The following is a 26,529-nucleotide window of genomic DNA, read 5'->3' as shown; positions in this document are numbered from 1 at the left end:
TCTCCTTGAAATGTACTTTGTTTTTTTCTCCTCTGATCTAAAAGGTGGGTTCGCTTTCACACAGTCCCAGGGGAGCTGCCAGGTGTAGGCAGCAGAAGCAATGAACACAACAAAGACCACAGCTCCATTTCTCATTTTCATATCAATTGGCAGAAATTATCTTTATTAGAAAAATGAAATTTCCTCTATTTACATTTTTACACTGTATGGTGGGCACTTGCATTGCCTCGGGAATTATGTACATATCAATTTGCACACACATGTCAAATCCCATTCCTTAAAACAGTTGATATCACATTGAACAAAATTAAAAAAGACATACTACAAGAAGACAACCATAGTATATACTTCCTCTATCATCGAAAGGTGTTAAGCAAACGTGTAGTTTTGTAGCTATGCTTGGAAATAGTTAATACGGTCATCAGCACTTCCTCATGCAGCTGATCAGACATGACAGTATAAACTGCTGTGATGTGGAGGTGAATATCTACTCCCAGATGCGGACCACTGACGGAGCACACAGCTATCCTTGGATCCACCGTACACGACATCAAGCCAGTCCTGATGTGAGTTTTAGACGCTGTTTAATGTAGCTGTGGATGGGAACCTTCTGCATGAGTTCAATCTCATTCATACTGGGTTAAAGATGGACTCATATGGAAAGGCTTTATGGATAAGCTGTCTAATTCGATAACTCTCCTGTGGGCAATGGGTAGCTTGTACATTATGCAAGTCTTACAGCACGACTAGAAAATGAATAGTTTACCTTCTCTTACTGTCTGAGGAGAACACTATTTATGACTTTAATACCTATTTCTTATTCAAGCCACCAATTAACTCACCTAATTCTGTCTGATATTCAGCTCAAAATATATAAGTACACATACACAGACATTCCAGTGCCATATAAACTATGATGAGTTCTACCAATTAATTTGGCAAGGCTATGCTCTTACCTATGTCTTATGGGGGGAATGAACAAGATTAACAGTCGCACTTTGAAGACAACCATAAAAACATCTTTGGGGACCCTCAGGCTTGGAAAGCATCTGAGCCACATTTATTTTTGTGAATATTTGTGTTTTACAACAACCATGTTTCCTACATATCCCTGACTTAAAGTCTTTAGAAAATTTTTGTTCATTTACATCCTAACCAATGGAAAAAGTCAGGCTAATGTGAATGTTAGAGTTGTCAGTTTGAGCTTTCCAAATCCATCACAATTTCAAAGACAATTGCTCAGATGAGCCACAAAACCCTGTCTGATTCTTCTGTTCCGACGTGGAGCACTTCCCTAATGGCTGCATCCCCAGAGCTCTGTCTACAGACTTAATACATTTAAGATACTTTAAAAAGGAAAATAGGTTTTAAAAGTCAATACTGTTTGTTCGTTCAAATTAGCCTGACTGGGAAGAGAAACAATTCAATATATCACACATGGCTAATGTAAAAAACCTTCAATGAATTCAAAGTCTGTAATTGTTTCTCATGAAAAAACAACCAAACAATGTATTTGTACATTTCTGAACCTTAGCTTCGCTCAGTTATCAATAGCCTTTGATTTGAGCCCTTTAAAAGCTTGAAACAGAAAAATGTCAGATCAATGAGAAATATTGAAAATGCCAAAGACAAACTTCTGTCAGCTGGAGAACAATTAACCTTATTAATTTAAAAGGCATCTGTGGTATTGGCTAGGTGTTATGCTAATATCCTTCGGAGGGTTCACTTTAAAACCTTCCCAAAGGTGTGGAAGAGAATTAAGCAGAAGAAGCCATGACCCAGGGCTACGGGAGATGAGCAATGATGCAGCACTGTGAAAATGCAGAGTCATCATTCTGCTGATATGAGATCTAAGAGGAATTGGTGAGTGGTGATAGCTTCTGTCTTGCTTCTTCCTGAACTCTGCGAATGCCTTGCTTGTGAAGCTAATCTGGGGAAGGAGTCCGTTTTAAATAGTTTGGTTCTGGTTCACAGGAGAATTGTGTGCTTTGAAATACAGCTCGAAAGACGTGAAGCTCTTGGCCCTGTTGATTGAGGCACTCCACTTTCTGCATAGTTCAGCATCCCTGGGACAGTCTCCTCATCTCTTACAGAAACACATGGTCTCAGAGTAGCTATTAAATAATAATGACCTGTGTGGTTTGGTTTTAGTTTTTAAGACTGAGTCTCTTGTAGTTCAAGTTGGCCTCCAACTCACAATGTAGTCTGGGTATAACCTTGAACTCATGATCCTCCTGCCTCTGCCTCCTGGGTGCCGGAATCACAGGCATGTGCCACCACACCTGGCTTCTGCTTGCAGCACTCGGGAGGCAACCCAGATCATATGTGCTGTGCAAACACACAACTAGTTGAGCTGTATCCCTAGCCCTAGTAACCTCTACGTTAAGAGGCCTTTGACTATCAACTCAAAGGGTGACAATACCCAGAGAATTATTCTCAGAAATCAAGCTAAAAGTGCTTATACTGTTTGAAGACTCCTCAGAAGCATTTAGAATCATGACTGAGTTTTCTATGAAAATGTAATTCCAGAGCCTCCCCAAACAACCTTCCTGTGATCTGAGCTCAGTCTTCTCATCTATAAAATGGGCTTAGTGTGTTCCACCTCACTGTAAACATAAATGCCAGAAAAGAAGTGTGGTTTAGAACATGGGAGGGAGGGGATGCACAGATGACACTCGTGTGCTCTGGAGCATCGTCTGTGTGGCGTGTTCGACACCGTGCCACCCTCCAATTCTATAAAGTGCTGTGGAAGCATCCCAGTTCAACACTCTTCCTTGGGATAAAGTTAACAAATGTTGGTGCATCAACAATTATCCTGATACTAATGACCAGGAGTGCATCTCTAAGGCAATTTAACAAATGAAACAACAACAACGACAACAACAGCATTTTAATAGCTGGCCCTCAATCACCCTGACACTAAAGCACTCAATCATTTATGCAAAACTATTCCCCATTCCCTGCCCTATCTCTGAACCTCATTCTGTCTGCCTGGCAGAAACAAGCCAATGCAGATGAACGGCAGGATCAGTGAATTTGCAAATAGCATCCCGTTTAGAAAGGGGTCATGGTGTTTACGACAGTTTTGATTGAGGACCACAAGGCAGTGTGTGCATATGCATGTGTGTGACTGGGTCCACACACCTATGAACGCATTCTATATACATACATTAATGGTACTAGCCCTGATGCCAACTGTTAAAGAAGAAAGGAGATTGGGAAAGAGATACTTAAGATTAGGCACATGCTAATTAGAGAAGGTAAGTTTTCAAAGAAAAAGAGAAAAAACAGGAAATAAAGGAAAAGTTAATGCTGAGTGCAAGCACAGGGAAGGGAGAGACGTGAGCAGTGTTCTAGTCTGGGAAGGGACTGTGAACAGACATGGGGTCCCCAGGAATTCTTGATACACCCCAAACCAGGCCACTTTCATAGGACACTTAGGGAAAATCCTGGGGACCCCAAACTAGTAAATCCCTTTCTGCTTCCAGTCTGACCTCTCTGGAGGAAAGCAGACATTACTAGGGTACATCTGACACGAGTATTTATCAGTTAGGCCTTGTTGCTGGTGAGGCTTAGAGCAGTATTCGCCTCAGTTTCCTTATCTTCAAAACGGGGGCAATCACACTTAAATTCTAAGCTCTCTTCAGCATAGACAGAGTTGTGTATTTCAATGTTCAGACGCTGATCACGGTACACACTTGTGACAAGCAGAAACTGCAACAGCCTCATGTGCAGACTGGCACACACCGCGTGTGAGCATCTTCCACACCGTCTACATCGCTCCGTCCTCCCAGACACACACCAGGTTCCCTTCTCTTCTGTACCTTCTTGCCCTCTGTTTTCACTAGCAAACCTGACGCTTCCTTTTGCCACGCATAGCAGTAGGCACTTGGGACTTTACAAAGCTGTCCCCTACTCTCTCCCCTGACACATCCACACCCTGAACTATTAAAAGATTTTACAAGTCATAAATGACCCAACCTCCTCCTTTCCCTTTTTCTTTTACATCACAGTCTATTTTCCCATCCTCGAAGGACTAATTCAACCCTTTTGAAGCATTTGAGACATGCTTTGGTAAGCCATGCAGGGCTGGTTGGAGCCAGACCCAAGATTACTCGTGCAAAAAATAAGGAGGGATGAGGTTATCCCCCTTTGTTTAGCTGCTCCTGTGCTCCACCTCACCATCTCAGAAGGCTCAAAAAATTCAAGGCTATTTCCAGCGACACCAACTGTGTTTTTCCAAAGTTCCTTAAAACTCAAGGGAGGACTTGAGTGTTTGATTACGGTATCAATTAATTTTTTGGTCTCCTTACAATAGGATTACTATCTGTTTCTAATTTTCAACATTTAATCTGTTTTCGTTTCACAGTCGTTGCTTATCTTTTGTATGATGGAATTCGATTTTCAAACCAGGGACTGCTTACAGGAAGAGACTCTACTTCCAGGTCCATTTCAATGCCCTTAGCCCCAAATCGGACATTAGGGAAAGTGTTACTGTGTCCAGTCCCTACGGGCAGATTGGTGTCACATGGTCAACAGCACCGTGTAGTCACTGGTGGCTGCCAGCCTTCTTTCATCTTTGGTTTGAAACTTTAAATGATGTCCCCTGTGGATCTTATCTAGAGGACCCCTGAAGAAACGTCCCCTGTGCCTCAGGATCCTGAGAGAGTGAGGATTGCAAAGGAGCTTAAAGAAAAACAAAATTCAAAGAGTCATGCCTGGATCTGCAAAGAGCAGGAAGCAAGGAGAGCCAGGCCAGTCCTGTGACTTTCTCTGACTCCTACTCAAGAGGAACACGTGAAGGGTGTCTTCCCAGAAGAAACCCAGACGTATGTCAGCCTAGCAAATCATACTCAGCTAGGAATCAGAACTGAGTCTTGGGTTCCGGCCCCAGCTCCAGTGCTTTCTGACTTCATCTTAGACAGACTACTGTCCCTTGTCACCCTCTCTTGTCCCCTTTCCCCAAATCTTAGTATCGATCTACAAAATCCATTTAATCTAAGGCCCTTCCAAGCAGGTACTGTGAACTTCTTCTATGCTGATAGCACTTCTAGGCACAGAATGAGCCAAAAGAGAAAAGAACTAGAAAGTCTATGTCTTTTGATGGGTTTACACATGTACACCGGCATCATAGTCAAAAGTGAACGTAAGCAGCATAGATTGCACTCTTCTCTCCATGATTTTGATACTTAAGGGGACAAAGTACATCAGTGCTCAAATCCCCCGAGCCCTGTCACCCTTCCTAGAGCTGATATTTAAAAAAATAGAATGCCTTCTCTACATAAATACCCTCCTATCAAAATAATCAGAATGGCTTTCCCGTGTGTTCACAACATCACCCCCATTTAATTTTTAACGTTAAACTTTACAATATGTACAGGTTTGTTTGGATAATACACTTAAGTGTGGATTGTAGAAACCAAGCATGTATAATATATACATGTGTACATGAGCAACTGTATTAACAGAAGTGCATTTAGTCATCTCTGATCTGTATCAAGCCGACCTCAGCAGAGACAATTAGAGATGAACACAGTACGTAGGAAAATGGCTGAGCGGAAAAGGGCAACTCTGCATTGGAAAAACTTTTCAAGTAGAGATACCGGAACTCTCAATGAATACTTTTCACCCCATTTATCCAAAGGAAGAGGGAGGCACAGACAAGACAAGTTTTGACTGACGTGCAAGAGGACAAGGCCTTTGGAAGGAAGGTCTCTTTTCTGTCTGTTTTTCTTTCTTCCTTTTTTAAAAAGAGTTATTTATTTTTGTGTGCATTGATGCTTTGCCTGCATGTATATCTGTGTGAGGTGTCAAATCCCCTAGAACTAAAGTTACAGATGGTTGGGAGCCACCATGTGGTTGCTGGGATTTGAACTCAGGACCTCTGGAAAAGCAGCCAGTGCTCTTAACCACTGAGCCATCTCTCCAGCGCTAGGGCTCTTTTCTTTAGAGCTTGAATTACTATTAAATATGAACTGATAAATTTGGCGTCCTCCTGTTTAAATCCTATCTCTTGAGATCCGGGTAAGTGTACTATAGCCAAGGTTAGTGATAAACAGCTCCATGTTGAAATAGCTTCTATCCTTTGCTGAAGGATTCACATACAATAGTTCCTCACACAGAAACAGTACAGGAATGTGCATCATGCTACCGGGCACCTTCAACTTCTCTGAAAGATTTCAGGTTCTTGAATCGGTATTTATTTAGGTCTTAAACCACAAGGGAGTTCAGTGCAAGGTATTTATTTATATGACAAGCAATTACTAAAGCCGCACTTTTTAGTTTTAAGGGAGATAAATTTTTAATCATCATTTAATTAACACCAACTTTCTTTTTCTTTTTCATTAGCAATTCTATTTGCAAAAGAATTCAGGGCATTTGTCATTTCCTGAGAAGATGCAGAATATTAAATACATATCAGCGGTAGACATACCAAACGGAATAAACACCATGAGACTGCGTGACGACCCTGGATCTTTTGACTAATTAACTGCCTTGGCTAAAGTCCCATTTAAATGAAACTATTTCATTTGTAAACAAGGTGTAATTTTTTTTCTCTGCCCAGAAAATAAGTGTGAATTGATTTGACCGTTTTTGCTGAAATGGATAGATCTCAATGCTTCCACCAGACAGCTAAATATTAAGTCTTCTCAAGTATCCTTTGAGGCAGGGAGGAGAAAACCCAGAGCATGGTAAGAGATAGTCACTAGTGCTGAGGACAGAGCAGTCACCATCCCTCTCCATGCCTGGTGAGGTCCTCATCCCTTGAGTCGCATGCAGGTCTTACTGACAGGAAGACAGACCCATGGGGGCTTGCCTAACTCCACAGCACTGGAACCAGAAGTATACTAAACCTGCAGCATTGGGGTGGTGGACCTGTTCCCCCAGAGCACCGAGGTTTGGCGGAGTGAAGGTCATGCTCTGGGAGCTTCTCTTGTGCACAGCATTTGCACCGGTTCAGGTGCAAGGACAGATGCATGGCTGTTTGCTTTCAAGTATTGACATCTGAGGACCAGTCTGGTCCTTTCCAAAATGAGGAAAACAAAAGAATTGCCAAGACAACTGCCCAGGGCGGCTGCCCTGACTTAGTCCAGGGAAAGATCAGGCCTTTGAGTTAAGAGACACTGGCTTCTTAGCATCTGTAAGTCTAAGGACTCAGAGGTTGGGTTTAGTGTGGGAACCCTCTAAGTGATACCCAGGCCAAGGCCTCTTGCTCAGTACTCATCACCGGCCGTAGGTGCCATTTGCCACCCTCGGGGTTAGTTTTGAAAAGGATGGATCTCACTTGGCTTTCCTTCAAACAAGCCCACATGATTACCTCTCACTTGGAACGTGACCTCCTCGTTTTCTTCTTTGAAGTTATCATGTGCAAGAGGCAGCAAATTAGAGGAGAGGGAAAAGCAAATGTTTGCCACACAGCCCCTAACTACCATGACTTATTTTTGTAAATATCTTGGTGTTAAAACAAACGTATTCTTTCCCATTATGTGACTGATTCTTCCAAAAGCCTCATTTTAGCTTCTTTTGTACAGAGTTAATAGCAGAAATGATCCTGAATTTTCCAGAGAGGGTTTTGAGGAGGCAGTATAAATGCCATTTGTACTCTCACTAAAATGTGGGACATTCAACAGCACCCTGGGCTTTGAGGACAATCCGGGAAAGCAGAATGCTCCTCAGATTTGTGACAAGTCATGATTCTGTATTCCAGGGAGGCTTAAGAGTCAGTTCTGTGAGGACACAACAGCAGTCCTAGCAGGAGGAATACAGGTGTGGAATCCTATGGGGAAATAAAGTAAAAGGGGTGAAAGGACACTACACACACTGAAGCTCAAATTTAAGATCAAAAATCAGGGAGACTGTTCTAGGTTCTCTAATGCACATTTCCCCAGCTGTGGGACTTGGGGAAGGAAAGGATGGCTCTGTCCAAGGAATAAAACGTGACTTTAAAGCTTATCAACTTCTAGCTCCGCCCCAGCCTTCTAGCTCCGCCCCAGACCACTGGCTCCACCCTAGTCCTGTGACCTCAGCCTTCTAGCTCTGCCCCAGACCGCTGGCTCCACCCTAGTCCTGTGACCTCAGCCCTCTAGCTCCACCCCAGCCTCCTTCTGTGTTCTGCAAGAGCACAGGAAGAGAGATCCTCACCCCCTCTGCCACTCCACCTCTGGTCCTCCGGTGTATTGCATCGCTTTTTGTCATTCTGCAACACTGTAGGTCAAATGAACTTTCCCTCTGCTAGCTCCTTCTGAAGCAGCCCCAAGCTCTAAGAGAACCTTCCCTGCTTAACTTGTAGTTGGACAATCCCACCTATAAAATAGAACACCACGAAGAAAAGAACAGGGATGAAATTTCAACCTGTCGTGCGATCCCTTTCTCCAAGAACCCAAGCCAAGATTCAGTAAGAGGAAAAACAAGAAATGGTTAGAATCCTTCATGGGAGAGAGTTACCCAACCAACTAAAGTCTCCTGCGAAATACCACGGTCAGCAGCCTGGCTATTTCAAGGACAATAATGCATTGGAAATATACTAATTGCTAGAAAAGAAGCATATAAAATGTTTAATTCATATTATTTTCTGCTTTTGTGAATGTCCTTGTCTAATAAGGTATCATAACTACCTTTTGAGTCCTTTTTAAAAATGTGATAAAAAATTATGTGCTAAGACATTTTCCATGCACGAATATTCCCCTCATTGGCTCCAGTTTTTCTTTTTTTTAATCTAATGAGTATCTGTTCTGTCATATATGCACAGGCTCAGTGGGCCAAGAATAGGACAATGCAGGCAGCTCAGAAATGACAAATGCGTTGAAGACTTCTCATTGGTTTCTGTTGGTGCTGGGGAAGAAATTCACCTCCAAGAAGGTGTACATTTCAGAGGATAGAAATCCCTTGTTTTACTGAGTTTATCCACAGTTGGAAGGGTGCTTGGGGGGGGGACACACAAGTGGCTGATGTCTGAAGGCTTTTGATTTGAGGAGGTTTGTATAGAAATAATTGTCTAAGAGTTTCCTGACTTTGAGGGACATAAATGTAAAACCATGCTAGCCTTGGACACACAGATAGCATGGGACTTCTTACAGATTACACATGGCTGCTGGCACATGTCACCACATTAACAACTCTAGGAACACAACACACAGCTAGTTAGACACCATCATGGCTGTCTGGGGACAGAACAAGTTACGTTACTCTGGGAGGGGTCAGGTAAGAGATACTATACAACCCTGAGTCATCACCAGAAGGGAGGAAATGCAGACTTACGTACATGAGTCTTCAAGATTAACTACAACAGCCATTATGTCATAGACAGAAGATCCACACTTAGATATCGAAGACATAAAAGTGTTTATGCAGCTCCGAACAAGACCAATGAAGCTGAGGGTGAGAGATACACACACATTAACATCCAAAGAGATTCTTACAGTTCTCCACCTGAGAGTCCCTGGGGCTATTTGTTCCAGGTGTGTCTTGGGGGAAGCCTACAATGAAAGTAGTGTGGGTGCCACAAACACGCTGATTTGCTATTCTTTGGGGGGGGGCGAACCTGGAGTTTAAGGGGGACTGATCCAGGGTTGTCATGGAAGGCATAACAAGAAATCTGAGAACTGTTACAAGCCAAACTTCTTAATCCTTGCACATGTCAATCTTACTACAGTGCAGATGCATTCTTAACTGTCTTATTGTCTGCGTCAGACTTACATGCATACCATATTGCTTATTCTGTATTAGAGAAACTGTGAGGCATTTCTGATGGGGGAAGTTACATGGTGGATTGATCTTCATGGAATTTGGAATATAGGCAACCACAATGTCACCATCGCCGTCTGATGCACCATTATTGCCGCCGTGCCCAGTCGCCATGTCTGGGAGACTTGCCCATGTGTATTTATTTGTTTTTGGTTAAGGATTCACCTACGTGGTATATGCTGTGCTCAGCACATATCTCACAAGATTCCTTGAGTGGAAGATTATGGCATGGAGCCATGTGCAAAAGAGCCAACAAAAAGTACCTCCCTGTACCCTCTTCCTCCTAGTAGGGTGCTATCGGACATCCAACATTTACCCTCTATAATGTTGGCCATTCTATATGTTTCCTTATAGATAAATACTGATGGAAGATCTTAAACATCAGATTCGATACTAGGCATTTTCTTGTACACTCGTCTATTGCTGCAGGAATTTAAAACCCTGGGGGTAGAGTACATGGTATTCTTATTTGCAGCATAAGGCATAACATGCTCTGAAATATACACATCACTGTGGCCCCGACTGTCCCTGGAGCAATATGATGCTGTTGACCTCAAGGATGACCGAAGATAGCTGTCATTTACCGCCTGTGATGGCAATGAGTGTTTGTAAGGGTCCGAGGGACATCTCCCGATAACTAAGCGTTGGTCATCCCCATACGTGTGGAGGAAAGGATTATCAGAGGCGTGGTCTGGCAAGAGAGACTTGCTCCTCTTGCTGTCCTCCAGACCTTGGGGGAAAAGGGAGCTTTTGTTCCCCAAGAGTTTGCTTGAGGGGACACTGAACAGGCTCCCATACAAGTTGCCCTCCAGTAGCCGTTCCCTGTCCTTGAGGCTTATGCTCCGGGAGGGCCTGCTAAGGTCTATCTCTCTGGGTTTGTCCAGAATGTTATCATAGGAGTGCTGTCGGTTAATCCTTAGCTTGTTCTTCTGGAACTGGAGGGCGTTGTTCTGTGACCAGTCCTGCTGGTAGACCTCCTCCCGAGTAGCTGGGTTACCTGTCTCCTGAAGCATCTGGTCTTCATCAATGTCATAGAGATTCCCCATCCGCAGACAGGCATCACACTTGAAAGGAGACCTCATGGTAAAGTGGCCTGAGTAGGTGGGCAGATTCGAAAGGCAGCTTCTGCAATGTGTGGAGTTCTGCCGGTATCGATCACTGCCCTCACTGTGTGGGGAACCCTTGTCTTTCAAGGTAAAGTGCTTGGCATAGAGTTTATATTGGTCATTGTTGGGAAGCCCGTCTTCATTATGTAATGGGTTCCTGTTCATGGGCAGTGTGGAGTCCCCCTTGCGGAAGTTCTCATTGTGATCTTGGTAGGTATCTGGGAAGCCCACATTCTCAGGCAGGGTTATATTCTCAACAAACTGAGGAGGATCTAAGTGGAAGCTGGGCTCCTTCTCACCATCAATGGTATAGATCTTATCCCTGGGAGAACTTGCTTTGGTTTTCATGTAGGTGCGGTCAACATCGCTACAGTCCTTGGGATACTTAGAGGCCATTGACCGTTTGAAGTTATCCTTGGTCTTGTGGTTCTTATTGTTATCTGGCTCCCTGTGGCATGTGGCCCGGCTTGAGGTTTCTGAAATGTCAGAGTGGGCTACCTCTTCTGGAAGATACCTAGGACTCTTTAGCGAGTGGGTCCGATTCTCTGCAGTCTTCTCATCCCTCTGGGAGACTGGGTTCTGGTTTAGAGAATCCTGGCGTAGAGACTCCATGGATTTCTTCCAAAGCTGCCGGGGTCGGGAGTTCCCTTTGGATTCAGTGCTGACAGCCACCTCTACTGTGTTAGGGTTGGACTCATTGAGAGTGAGAGGATGCTGTCCTTGAAACACATAGTTACTGAGATTATCCTTGTGCCTGTTGGCCACAAATGTTTGGAGTTCATTCATGTTGTCTCCAAATATACTGTCCTTCCCTTGAAAGGATCTGTTGTCTGAATATATCAAATTTCCCTTGTCTGAAACCATGTCCACAATAAGTGACCCTCTTTGAATGAAGTCAGTAGCTCTTTTAGGTGAGTCCATTCTTGAGGAGTTCATGTTGGACATATTGGAGATGTTTTTAGCTGACCGAAGAAGCTTTAGCATGTTGCTCTGTGATCCAGTCAGATTGAAATCTGGAGATTTCTTCTTTTCTTCAATGTGTACCCCATGGATGCAACTATAGATGCCCTGTGAAAGAGTAACACAAAACATACATCAACAGCATGAATGAAACTAGAATGAAATCACTTGCCCATCTGAGCTTTACCTGCAAAGGTGAACCATGAATATCTTGAGGGAGTCACAGAAAGAAAGTAGAGCTCAGTCTGAATCCTGATTATCATACTCCAATAGGTAAGGTGAGTTGTAATACACCAGTGTTGTGGAACCACTTAGCTAGCAAAAACATTCAATTAAGACCCAGAAAGTCAATATAACTCATAAGTCTCAGACAGCTCCCGAGGCTTACAGGATTCACAAGACTCTTCTCCCAGATAATACAAGTAGTAACTATTGGTGAGGAGGGGAGACTTCATGACCATTAGAGCTGAGAGACTCAGAAATCAGAGCTGCTCGCATGTCAGCAGTGAGGTCCAATAATGGAGCTTATATCATTTGTCTCCTGGTCAGGGTAGGGTTTGATGATGCAGCTGTCACTGAGTCATCAACGCTCCTCTAAGTGACCCTTCACCCATATGTGTAAGTGACACCAATAAACTCATTTGGCCACTAATTTAGACTTGGGTGGAACCGTTTCTTTGTCTAGTCATTGGTATCCTATTTTGGGGTGAACAGAAGATTTGTTCCCATGTCTCTCCCATGTCTCAAGAAAAAAAAAAAACCACACAACAATCAGTCCTATAGGATTGCTCTGTCCCAGGATAACCTGATTCCTTTGCAAAAAGTTACACATGAAGTTTAAGAAGTGGTATCAACCAATACTTGTATAACTATCAACACTCCTATGCCCTTTCAGTGGCATATAAGGATACTTTATTGACCTTCCCAGCACCTAGATCTAGCTCAGAAATTTATAACATTTTATCACCTTTGAAGTTTAAATGTCAGCAGGCTAACTATTGACAGAATCACCAAAAAGGGACAACCATTGTTAATTATTTTCACAAATCACCAGAATAACCTCTACGATTGTGCTAAAGCTATCAGTCAAGGCTTGTGACCTATTCAAGAAGCCAATCAGAAAATATTCCCTTCCTGGGTTCATTGACTTGTTTCAAAGAAAGGAAGATACCATGCAAATTCATGAAGGCCTGAAATCCCAGTGCTCAGAATCTGAATCAGTAGAAAGTCAAAATAGGCTATACAGTGAGAGCTTATATAAAAAAGGTAGAAAAAAAACTTCAAAAAATAAAAATAAGGAAGCATTTGGTCCATGTAAGGGAAATCATACACATTACAGAGATGGAGACATGAGGCTCAGGTCTGAGATATTAGAGGTCTTGCCTTGATGTGAGGATATCAGCTTATGGCTGAAGCCAATCACAGTGAGGTAAAGGGCCCAAGTGACTCATGGTCTACAGTGCTGTAGCCATCTTCTTAGGCTTCTTACTTGTTCATTTGATACAGCTAGAACTTGATTTTCACTGATCTTTACAGGGCAGATTTTGTGGCACAGTGTATAGCTTTAAATTCATCCATGAGATAATGAGACCAGGGAATGCTGGGAAAGTGAGATATGACCACTGCCATCTCAAAGTCTCCACATCTTCCATGCCCTTTTCCTTTCTTAAAAAAAATACCTTCTCTTTGACTGAAAACTCGCTGCTCTCCTGGTATCAAAGGAGGGGCTCTCTGTTCATGCTGCTCTCATAGGTAGACCATGAGTAATCTTTGGGTTTGTGGCCCCCTGGCTTTCTCCTATCCATATCCAGATGTTGGCAGCATGCCCAATGGAAACAATTGGATTAAGCCTATGGAAATTTGAAAAGTCTCCACCTAAGATTCCCAAGAAGCCATCCCGGAAGTGGATTCATAAGGCAGATCTATTGCTGACTTTGGCATAAAACAGTAGAAAGTTTGTGCCATTGTGACCCTGATCATGGTGGCTTTACTGACCCCCACGACTGCATCATGCTTAACCAAAGAGGGATGCTCTCAGAACTGTGATGTCTTAACCATCTATATGACTGCATGTTGTCTAAAGACAGCTTCAGAGGGATGCTACACACGAATGGCAGCAGCTCAAGTTCAAGCAGCCCTCGCTGGGATTGTATTAACCTACACTTCGTGGTCAACTCCAGACCCCGGAAGGAAGCTCATGCCAATTCTCTCTTCCTCCTTTCCCCACCTCCCACCCCTTCCTTCTCTTTGCCATTTCCACCTCTTCTTTCCCCGTTCCTCTCTTCCCTTCCCCTTTCTTCTCTTCCCTCATTCCACCACTTTCCTTCTCTCTTCCTTTCTTCCCTCTTTCCTTTTCTTTGTTTCCTTTCTTCCTCTTTCCTTTACTCACTGCTCTTTCCTCTCCATCTCTTCATCTACTCTTTTCTTTTCCTCCTCCTGTTATTTCCTCTCACCAGAGTTCTTCTCTACCCTCCTTCCCCTCTTTCCCCCTTTTCCCCTTTTTGATCTCTTTTCTTCCCTCAATCTCCCTCCTCCCACACTTCTTTCCTTCCTTCCTTTTTTCTTTCCTTCCTTCCTTCCTTCCTTCCTTCCTTCCTCCCTTCCTCCCTTCCTTCCTTTATTCTTTTCTTCCTCTCTATCTTCAGTCTCCTCTGTGTCATGAATAGTTAGTTGGTTATTGATCTTGCCACAAACCACACTCCTCCCCTTGCTCTAAGAATGCTGGGTCATGCAGACTGTAGAAATAAGAATTGTACAATTAAGCCATGTATCTCATAGAACCTGGCACATTAGCCTGCCCTCCATTTGTCATGTAATATAACCCTAGATGTAATCCAGAGAAACTCTGCACCTATGGGTAAAAAATTGATGTTTCTTCTACGTCAGAACCAGCTACAGTCTTTGTCTCCCTTACTTACTGCATTGTGGAAAATATAGGTCTTTTTATTTCAAAATTTAAAACTTTACTCTAAAAACTCCTCACTTCCTTCAGGGAAACCTAAGGACTTCTCTGTATACGTCACTGTAGTGCAGTGTGCTCTCCCCATGACCTTGAACAGCTGGCTGTGTTTGAAGAGGCCCACAGCGGAGTGAGAGCTGAACTGTGCTGCAGGAGATGATGGGGATGATGAGGCTGTGGCTTCTCCTTCCTGACTCCCCTTGACTGGTTCAACGTAGTAATTGATCTGCCCAGTGGGGCCAAGGAGGGGAGGAGATGTAATAGGAGCGTCTGGGCCTCACATTTTCATAACAACGTCCTCTATCTGGGTTGATCCACTTTCCAGATGGGCTTTTAGGAGGTGTGTGTGGGGGTAAATATTCCAGAATAAGAAAATGAATCAGAGACCATGGGATGTGGCCTTGGCTTAGTTATCATGAATTTCAACTTTCCCAGCAATAAAATGGAATCCTCTTCTGGTGGGGACAAAGGGAAGAATAACACATAGCAGGTGCTCAGTAATGGTGGAGGAGACACGTTGGGACCTTTGTTGGTTTGTTGTTGCCTTTGTTGGCTCTCATTTCAAATCTGCCTGAACCCACAATGCCCACCTTGTCAAAGCCACAAAGCTGTGCATGTTACTCGTTGCTACAGAAAGTTTGTTCTAGAAATCATATTTGCCCTCTGGTTAGTAAGACCAGTCAACCCACCTACGGAGTGCGACGAACCCTATCTAGTACTTCCTCAGTTCCTGTTAGTTCTCTCTGCCCCTCCCTTCTTCCCTCTTTCTTTCCCCTCTCCCTCATCCTCTCCACCTCTCCCTCCCCCTCTTGCTCACAGATTTTGAATATCTTTCAAGGTTATAGAAGTAATGCATCCTTTTAGTGTACCTGGTAAGCTACTCAACTTCTAGTCAACCTGCTTTGCTTGTTCCAGACTCCTGTAAGTATTCTTAGTTGAGCTACAAGGCAGGCTCTATAGCCTTCCTTGTCTCATTCATCCTGCAAAAGTCCTGATACTGTTGACTTCCGTTGGCCTTAATGTTAGTGAGAAAGCATTTCATTCTGTGTTTAACCTTGGAACACAGTAGAAAGGTGTCTACAGCTCCCATGCCCTGGCTCTGTTTCACTAAGTCTTTTATTGCTCACACTTCAAGAGACAATCAAGGTGGTGTTTTGACTGGATATACCAAGCACTTTTTTTTAACATAAATGGCATGTGTTTGGGAGGAACACCTCAGAGAGAAAACTAATGTTAAGACCATCCCATGGACTAGAAGGTGCATTTGTGAAAGTCATGAAAATAAGACAGGGGACAGTCATTGCAAAAGCTTGGTTCCACTGTTTAATAAATGTCCCTTCTGACCTATTGCATCTCCCTTGACAGAATCAGGGATCATGTGTCACAGGTTGGCATCCATGCTGTATCTTCAGGAACTTTCCAGAGACACCGAGTCTGCAAGGGAAGCTGCGTGAGCTTACTGCATGGTGATTGCTTTCTGTCTGTGAGCTGCACGGTCAGTGTCCTGAATGAACTACTGATGGGAAGACAGAGCCTCTGTGCAGCAGATACCTGCCTTAGGGAATTCAGAGCATCCCAGATCAGTATCCTTAGAAATAAAGCTAAACAGGGATCTTGACTAATGTATGTGACCCTACTCTGTATAAGATCATGCTTGAGTGTGTGTGTGTGTGTGTGTGTGTGTGTGTGTGTATGTGTGTGTACCTGTGTGCACACATGCCCATTTGCATCAAACTATGCACACACATGTATGAAGGCCAGAAGACAAGCATGGCTGCTGCAGCCGAAGAGTTGCTGTCTCCTCAGCTCCTCTATTGTAGACCAGTTATGGCCTAGCGGATAAAGTGTGAGAAAACCTGTCATTTCAGGGAAATATAAGATGAAAGTTTTAAAAAAGCCCCACTTTAAGCCCCAGTTTCTTTATCCACAGAATGAGTGTGATCAGAGGTTGCACAACGAATAGAGACAAGGGAGAAAACCTATTTGCCTCTGATCATTATCCGCACAGTAGCTGCACCTTGCCATGGCTGGCAACCCTCCCGCCCCACGTAGGCTTCCTTCAATCAATCAGCATCTGAAGCTGAACTCTCTGTGTTTCCCTAGTACAGGAAAGAGGCAGGGAAATAATGGCACCCTCTTCTTCACTCTTGTCAGGTTGTTCTGGTGTAGAAGACAAATCTTATGAAGGGGGAAGTGGAGCCTCTGCTCCTCTGAACTCCCTGAGGCCCTCGGGCTAGAGCATCAGCAATGTCTGGGAGGGTGGGAAAAGTTCAAAGTCTACTGACATGGCTTCTGCTATACAAACCCAATCCCCTCATAAGATGCTGGGAAAGGCATGTAGAATTCAGTTCATCTCTCATAAGGATGGTCCTACCAACGTGGCTGCCTGCTCCAAAAGGAAGCTGGATTTACAAGCAAATGCAACTGTATGCATTCGCTCAAGGCAATCCCAGAAGTGTTTGGGTATGGAAAGCCTTTAGTAATTGGCTGGGGGAATTAGTTTAAAGTTGGCATAATTCCTGGCTATATGCATGCACGTTGTTATTTCTAAGCAATCTGTGTGTTTAGATGCCATCAAGCTAATTAGGAAATATGTATTTGCACAGAACCAAGTCGAGTGTAATTGAATGGGCAAAATAAATCCTCTTCACTAAGTTAATGTGTACCTTCTGAATCTCCAAAGTTCTCAAAATCACCTAATGCTAACAATACACAGATTCACTTTAAGCTGATTATTTCATTTCCCCCAATAAAGATCAGTATATAAAACCTAATGCTTTTTACCACTACGGGGAGAAGATGAAAGGAATAGGTGATAAAAAAAAAGAAAGGTAGGTGATAGATAATAGAAATATGGGTAACAGGATGACAGACAGATAGACAGATGACAGATAAATACATAGTGAGAGCAATGGATAGACTGATTGACAGATGATGACAGATAGGAGGTAGATTGACATATGATAGATGACTGATATATATGATAGAAGATCAATATTGCCAATAGATGATATAAATATCTGTATGTTGGGTAAATAGATGTCAAATAGACTGATACATGATGATAGATGGTTAATAGATTGATAGGTGATAGATACATTATAGATACTAATGATGGTGATGACAGATTGATTATTGGTAAATAAATGATTCAGATATATAGGCAATTCATAGATGATTGGTAGATACTAAAATGTCATCAATGTGCACATGTGCCTGATTCTCTGAACTGCCCTGTGTTCTGCACCTGCCTGAGGAACCAGAAAGGAGCTTCTTGGAGTACTGACCCTGCTGATGGAGAAGAGCAGCCCGGGCCGGTCAGAGCACACGCCTGTGAAGCAGAAGCGCAGCTTCCAGTAGAAGAGGTGCTCCCAGATGAAGGTGATGAGGCTGAGGGCCATGGCTGCAGCCAGCATGTAGAACACGCCCGCCATGTTATCGATGTCCAGCTGGCTACTCATCACCTCATTCTTCTCGTTGTGGCAGATGCCCGTAAGCCACAGTGTCTCCAGCTCCTCCATCTCACCTGCACAGAACACAGCAGCCACAGGCAGTGAGGACCCAAGCGCAGGCCTTGGTGTAGACCCTTCTGAGGTGGGAACAGGTACATGACTTTTGTGACCTGAAGGTAAGTTCTTTGAGCTTGGCTGGCCTTTGGCCTTTGCTCAGCTGATGAAGATAACACCTTCCGGTTACCATTATATACAGGATTAAATTAGAAAGTACTGATAGCACGGTGGCTTTGACAGTTCCTGGGATGGTGTTGAGTATGGTTGCATTCTCTCTGTATTATATCCTTTGTCCTCCGCACACCCCAACCCTTCACCCACCCAAGCTCATGCAGGACAGGTATGTAGCCGTGGAAAGACTTAGCCTCCATCCCCTCACTCACTAGCTGTGTGGTATTGAAGTCACAGCTCCCCTGTGTATGGAGCATATACAGCGGGAGGTCATACTTCATGGTGTTGTGGTGAGGGCCAGCTGAGTGGTTCACATCGAGTCTCATAAACCATAGTTTGTGCCACCAGCGATCATCCTGAGGAAAATGCCTGGAACAGTGCCTGGCAGATGGTGGACCTCAGACACATTAGCTTCTTCTTTCTCAGCTTAGAACACCCCCCAAACAACTCCAAAAACTCACCCGCAAATAATAGGCTTAAGATGCTAAACATTTGTTGGAAAAGACATCTTGGCTCTGAATGGAAAGTGAACATCTTGCAAAGTGAACGTCTTCCTTATTTCAACAGGGAACTAAAGAATCAGGTGTGCTTTTCACTGGAAATAAAAAGGAGGCAGGCCTAACACTATTTCTTCTGTGGATTTTATCCAGTCTCCATTTAGGATAAAATCCTATAATCTCAATGTCTAGTAATTACCCAGGTGGGATCTACAGTTCACTAAGCACTTACTCAATGAATGAGTCTTAAGAATTCTCTCAAAGACATCAATCAGCAAAGAAGACCTATACGCTAAATGCAAATCATGACTCCATTGTGTGTGTGTGTGTGTGTGTGTGTGTGTGTGTGTGTATGAGAGAGAGAGAGAGAGAGAGAGAGAGAGAGAGAGAGAGAGAGAGAGAGAGAGAGAGAGATCTGACCTGAGTAGGAAGCATCTGAAGGGAAATAAGACGCAGTTCTAAATGTTTGTGTTGAGTCCCCTTTGAAGGAGGTAGTCACCATTATAGTTTTGGCTTACTCTCATTTGAAAATGCAAGTCTGTAGTGTTGTTTCCTTTGGAGAAAGTTCTGTTTCCATCAGATTTGAATGGCTGTTGTATGGTCAATAGCTGCTCACCGCCATTCGCTTGCATCATGATCTATATTTTCTCCCAAATCGCTTCTGAGAATTCCATTTTTACTTTGGTGTAGAATCTACAAGTGGGTGTGCTTTGTTTATTTAAATTTTGGTCTCAGTGTGGCTTTCCTATCTGATAGCATCCAGCTTTAATTCTGGGGAAAAAAAAATCTCCTCTAGGGCAAGTGAGATGTCTCAGTCCCTGAGAGTGCTGGCTGCCAAGCCCGTCGACCCAAGTTTGATCCCTGGGAGCCACACGGTGGAAAGAGAGGACAGAACCCTGCAAGTTGTCATCTAACGTCCATGTATGTGTATTGACTTCACTTGTGCACATAAAGAGTTAAATATTAAAGATAAAAACTTCCTCTATTGTTGCTTTAAATATTGGCTCCCCATCTTACCTTTTTAAAAAAAATATTCCTCTCTAAGTCTTCCAAACCTTGGCAACTATTGGTCTGTGGGGTTTTCCTTCCCACAGTGCCACATAGTTAGAAATATGTGGTGTGTGGCCTTTTCAGGCTGGCTTCTTTCACTGGATAATGTGCACGTGCATGTCCCTTCTGGATCCAGAGCTCATTTCTTTGCATTACTGGGTTCCACGATCTAGATATGCTTTGTATATCTGCTTATCTATTGCTGTTGAGGTTGGCTGTTCCCAAATTTTAACCATTACAAATAAAGCCACTGCAAACCTTGATTACTGGAGATCTTGGGTTGGAGATTTTTGACTCCTTTGGTTAAAATATCTAGAGGCATTTTTCTGAGTTCTCTGGATTACGTGGATAAAAATAAAAGTTGAGCTTTTTAGAAAACTGCCAAGCTATCTTCCAAATCGACAGCACTGTTTCAGATTCTACCTCCCCACAGTAGCTGACTAGGGTGCCAATGTTTGTGCAAGATGTTTACTCTTTTCCTAGGCTGACGATGCTACCTGGTCACTGTGATTAGCAATTCCCTAATGACCCATAATAATTCATTTTGTCCTAAAAATTTTAGCACAGTGTGTTCTCAGTCTAACCTTTAGATTACTGACTTTATTTTCATGTTTGTTTATCTCTGTGGGTTGGAGTTGACTGATCCCCATGAAGATCCATTCCCTAGTTCATTTGCTCTTTAGTTGGTAATATTTCATTTCATGCTCTCATCCTAATCTATTTATCTTACATGAGACAGTTATTTCTCTCCTCGCTTCACCCGGGACTTTCATCAGGATTTTCATACCTCTTCTACTTTGGTGATTTCAAATCTATAGTCAAGGGGATAATTCTGCTTGTTTCTTGTTGTTTTGAGACAGGGTTTCTCTCTGTAGCCCTGACTGTCCTGGAACTTACTCTGTAGACCACGCTGGCCTTGAACTGAGATCTGCCTGTCTCTGCTTCCTGAATGCTGGGATTGAAGGGGTGTGGCACCACTGAAGAGAGCCATTCCTCTGTTTGCTCTATGTTCTTACTCATGGTAATTGATTTCCTGTGATGGCTGGAATCTTTTAATTTACTTAGTGTTTGGTGGTTTTATACATGGATACAATGTACTTAGAGCATATCTTCCTCTGTTTACCCCCTTCAGCTCTTCCTGAGTGTGCCCTACAATCTCCTCCAAGACTCATATTTTTTTTTATTTTGTAATAACCCACTGGGTCCCATAACTGCTGCTGCTTTGTTTGCAGGTATAAGATATCACTGACTGAAGCATGCTGGCAACCTACCATGGCAACCACACTGCTGAAGAAAACAGACTTTTCCTTCCCCATTGGCCAAAAGCTACCAGTGGCAACTTAGCTAGGAGTAGGTAGAGCTTTGTGAGCCCCTTCCCTGTCCATGCTAGAATGGTGGCTAGCTTGGTCTTGTCCCAGCAACCATAGCTGTTGTAAGTTTGTGAGCATTATTGTTCTGTCATGTCCAGAAGACAGCATTTCTTAGCCATCTCCGCTGACATCTGGCCCTTACTGTTATCTGCTCCCTCTTCCAGTATGTCCTCTGGGCCTGAAGGATGCAGTGTGGTACGGACATCTTGCCCGTGAGCATGCCCCATGCCCCATCACTTTCCCAATTTCAGGTCTCAGCATTAACTGCTGCCTGTTGTGTACCTCTCTAACCTTTGACCCTGAGTTAATCCTCTGCAGAGCTAATCTCCCTTTAAATATCATGAACTCCCTCAAGATTGCAGGGTTGCAGAAATGCCTTTACAGATGGTTTTAGGGATGGCTTCTACCCCAGCCCCAGGAGTTCTTACTGCAACCATTTCCTGTATGGAAAAGACTGAACATGATCACCATTTAAGTGATATACATTTGGATTCTCCAAGTCATCTGGGTTCCGCTTCTCACTCAGCTCCAAGCAGAAGGAAAACCTCCCAGCATTTTTCGCTTTAATGTACAGAGATTTCCCCAATTTCCTTTTCATAGATAGAAGTGACTCACAGGGAACATGCATATTTATGAGAGGAAAAAATATTAAGAGCTCTATCTCCCAGTAAGTTCGTCACCCAAGATGTCAGTCCTGGTGATTCAGCATGGCAGGCAGAGTGGCAGGAAGGTGTATCTTGACCCAAATCTTTACCTTCTAACACATACCAGCCCCGAACAAGCAGAGTGGCCGATGTCATGGAAGGCTGATGCTTTCCCACCACCCAGCAGCACCACAGACTCAGCCAAGTCCCTCTGCCCAGCAGGAGCCTGGGCACTTAACATAAATGGCTCCTCTCTTTCTAAAGCCACCAAAGGTCACTTTCTAAAGGCCACCAAAGGTTTTTAGGAAGGTCACTTCCTAAAAACACAACACGACGTGGTTTTGAGTGTCCCCTCCCTTGGGACACATATAAAAAAAATGGGTCTTTCTCCCCAGGATTCATCTAAATCCAAAAATATCTTCTCTTTAGTGCTGTCTCAAAAAAAGTCAGGTTTGTAAGCCCGTGACACTGGCAGTCTGGCTAAAAAAAACATGGACTGGATTCCTTTTAAGATGCAAATACGAAGAATTTTTGTCTTTGTCCTTGGCCTGAGCATACCACACTTCTCTACAGAACTAAGCCAACCTGGTAATGCCAAGCAGGATTCCAACAGGACAGGGAAATCCTATTTCTCAGCATCAACTACAGCCTGTTCAAATCACTTTCCAGTTAGATAGTTCCTGCCTTGTGGCCCTCTTCCTAGTGTAGTGAACTGTGGTTCAAATTCTTTCTTATCCCAGTTTTAATTTGCTTGAGCATATTATAATCTCCTCCAGGAGGTCAGGGTCCATGCTTTATGATCTGGGTATTTCTCATAGCCCACAGTACACACTAAGAACCAGATCCAAACTTTCTCATAGCCCACAGTGCACACACTAAGAATCAGAGCCACACTCCCCATTTCTATTTTTTCTTTGTATTCTCAAGCTTACACTGGGCAGGACTACAAAACCGTGCAGACCTTTTTGCTGCTTCCTAGGCTTATAAATAGAGGGAAGGCAGGACACATGGGGATGTCGCAGTGGACGAGGAGTGGGCCTTGACATTGAGGGTGCCCTGAGCTGCTGTGGAACATCAAATGTCATTTTCACAAGGACAAGCTTGGCCTCCCACATCCCATGGTCAGTGACCTTACAAAGAGGCCACAGGGTCCTCAGTTTTATCTAGGGATAAACTGGACTCTCACATGGACAGGTGGAAGCTTGAGTTATTTCCAGACTGCAGTATCTTTTCTCCTCCTGGGAGAAGATGGGTGCCCACGAAGGATCTCCCTGTTCACACCTCTAGTGACAGTAACCAGTGGGACATTGTCCCCATTTCAAAGGTTCTTCTTATTTCTGTCTTCTAGGGACAGAGATGCATTGTCAAGTGCAGGTGTCACGGTGACACATCCTGTTACGTGGGTTCTAGAAATCACATTCAGGTTCCCTTCCTAAAACATCACTGAATGAACCATCTCCCTAGTCCACCCTGAATTTGCTTTTATTTAGCAAAATTACATAAAATCCACCATATTCCATTACGGCCCTGTTTTATTTGTGTGTGTGTGTGTGTGTGTGTGTGTGTGTGTGTGTGTGTGTGTGTGTGTGTGTGGTTAAGAAGTAACTCACAGCCCTCATATTGACATACTGTGGCTGGTCTCAATACCGTTGTCACCTGCAGCTGAGAGACTCAAGGTAGAGAAGTTGTGGCATTTGCATTTGCCCTCCAGTTTTTGCGTCTACCAAGTGGGCATTCAGGGTCATTGACTTGAAGGAGATTTATTGTAATTAAGTGATGTTGCACGTACACTGCTCACATGCTAATGACTCTGTGTTCCTGGGGATAGTATTCTTCCCGCATGAAGCCTGAGGAGCTAGGGAGTAGAGTGGAGCACACAAGCCTACCTGAGCCCTCCTAACTGAGGTATTCTGTTAACCCATGAATGCCCAGCCCCAGTACAGACTGGGCTCTCCAGAAGACTCTGTGACATCTAGAGTGGAATCAGTTTCTTGCTTGCCCTAAGAGACCTCGACTCGACACTTCAGGAGTGCAGCAGCTTTTCAGATCCGATTTTACTCTATTCTGTAAAATTACCTATGAACTAAAGGGATTGCTACAGGAAGGATGCTATGGCAAGCTCTGTGATTGCTTTCCTCTGGCCTGTCTCCCCTGGGGTCAGTTAGGAAAAAAGACCCATTTTGAACCTGTTCCTTTAGGCTTTGTCAACGTCCACATATAACCTTCCAGGCAGAGACCTACATTATGTTTTATTGGTTTCAAGCCAGAGTTCTTGATGCTCAGCCGAGAAGAGATGAGAAAGATGGAGGTGATAACTTTCATTTTCTGGAGACTTTATTTCCTTTACTCATTCACGCATTTTAAAGGCATATATATTTTTCCCTTAGTGAGAAGTAGCCTCTGGCTTTTGGCTGTTATGAACTCAAGAGTTCTCCAGATGAGATTGTTATGCAAATCAGTAATTATATCATGGTAAGTTTAGGTCTCCATAAGGTCGGAGGCAAGGAGAAACAGTGTTTATAGATCAGGAAGTAGTTTGGAATTTGGGGAAAGAAGGGTGGGGACTCAAAAGAGGGACAGGAAGAGTGGGCATTAAACACAAATGAACTCCCAGGTACCCCAGGAGCAACAGAGTCACTGAACTCTCCCCAGTGAGCATGTGACATTCTTGTAGCTCAAGACACTTTGGCTGCTGCCCATGTTTTTCTACTCATGGCCCATGAAAACGCAGTTTCCTCAAATGCAATATAAGAAAGACCAGCTGGAGTGGTGTGGTGTGTGTGTGTGTGTGTGTGTGTGTGTGTGTGTGTGTGTGTACATGTGCACATACATGCATTGTGGTTCATTCAGATTCAGATGATAATTACAAAGTGTGGCAGAAGTTACTAGCAAAGGGTACCGCAGTGACATAGTCACTATTAGAGTCCTTTGATCAGAGGCAAACAGAGCACGCACAACAGGCTTTTCCTGCTTAGGGATTGTCACTGGGAGAAACTTGGAAAAAACACTGACTGGATTCATTGTGTGGTGACATCAATGTCACCATCACCCAGAACAACTTATTGTGGACATTCCAGCTGTGGTATTGCGCCTCATTCTGTGCACCCTGGAGAATGTCTGCAAGAGGGTTTCTGGATTGGATTGATTGAAGTGGGAAGACCAGGCCTGTATACAGACAGCGCCATTCCATAGGGCGGGGTCCTAGACTGAGTAAGTAGGAGGAAGTGGGCAGAGCATGAGCATCTCCTTTTCTCGGCTTCCTGATGTCTACTCAGGAGTAGAGCCCTTCTCACCGATACAGTCTATGAGCCAAATGACGAAAAGCCAGGAAGGAGATTTTATCGCCATGATAAACTACCTCCCAAATAACGGTGAGCCAAGACAAACCCTTCCCACTTGTACTGCCATTTGTCAGGTGTAGCTAGTATAGAAAGAGGACACCTTTTCTCCTTCCATAACATCATGGATATTGCCTCCATATACACTGTCAAAGTCCTCATCAGTGGGAAGTAAATTCACTCAAAGCAGGTCTCTCTTGTTCTATGCTTCTGGTATTCCCAATATACAGTGCAGGTCTTACTGTACTAACCATAGACAGTGCAAGACTCTTCTCTATTTGCCTATCTTGTGACCCAGTGATAAGAACCAGCAAGAGTCCTGAAGAGACCAGATTCTGAGGCCCCAAGCAGAAGGGTTGAGAACAGTTATGGAACACAGAGAAGAGGGCTGATTTTCAGGGCAGACACAATGCCATCAAAGCCGCTGGACGCGGAGATGGTGGTTCCCATAGGGAGCAGGCTTCCACTTAGAGCCCAAAGACGTCAGCATGATGCTGTTGCTCATCCCATTAGGGTTTTCTGTGAGCACCACGAGGGGAGCTGACCCCATTCCATCGAGTTTCATGTCTTGCTGAGGCTTTGGGCACCTTGGGCTTCCAAAGCCCAACTGCAATTGAAAATGGCAGGGCAACAGCTTCCTTCATGGAAAATCTAGGGCACAGAGTCACAGCACACTCATGTTTTCAACAAGAACAGACTTTGGGGAAGCTGCAGCCCTGGGAGTGAGAACAGATTGGGTCCTACACAGTCAGGGGCTCTCCATGTAGAAGGGAGACTCCAGTCAGAATGCAGGTGGCATCTACCATCATCAGTAAAGGTCGGTGTAGTTTCTGACTAGTGACCTGGAGCCCTTAGTGTTTTACTAATCACTCTAGACTCAAAATCATGCAACATCTAGACTCAAGAGTGCAACTTCTTGGATGTAGAAGTGAAAAACTAAAACCCCCTTTTTCCTTGTAGTGACTCCAAATGCTGTTGGTGTTTTTAATAGGAAAGGGGGTGGAGTATGGCTGGAGTGATGGCTCAGTTGTCAAAGCACTTGCTATATAAGGTGTGAGGGTGGACCCCAGCATCCATATGAAAAGGCAGGTATAGCAGGGTGCACTTGTAATTTGGTACCGGAAGGCAGAGACAAGAGGCCCTCAAGGCCTTGACCAGTCAGCCACTCTTGACCAGGTAGC

General features: G+C 43.9%; 1 protein-coding gene across 1 annotated transcript in view; it reads right to left on the bottom strand.

Annotated features, from left to right (window-relative positions):
- Nucleotides 1-134: 134 nt before the first annotated feature.
- Grin2a (glutamate ionotropic receptor NMDA type subunit 2A) overlaps nt 135-26,529 on the bottom strand; it is a 422,244-nt gene continuing 395,849 nt past the window's right edge. Inside the window, 2 exon segments of the mRNA NM_012573.4 lie at nt 135-11,918; nt 18,057-18,295. Coding sequence (NP_036705.3) covers nt 10,119-11,918; nt 18,057-18,295 — 2,039 coding nt within the window. The 3' untranslated portion in view covers nt 135-10,118.

The sequence above is a fragment of the Rattus norvegicus genome, chromosome 10 (genome assembly GCF_021556685.1).
Source record: "Rattus norvegicus strain SHRSP/BbbUtx chromosome 10, alternate assembly SHRSP_T2T, whole genome shotgun sequence".
Lineage (NCBI taxonomy): Eukaryota > Metazoa > Chordata > Mammalia > Rodentia > Muridae > Rattus > Rattus norvegicus.
The sequence above is the reverse complement of the archived record's forward strand: the minus strand, read 5'-3'. Positions and strand labels throughout refer to the sequence as shown.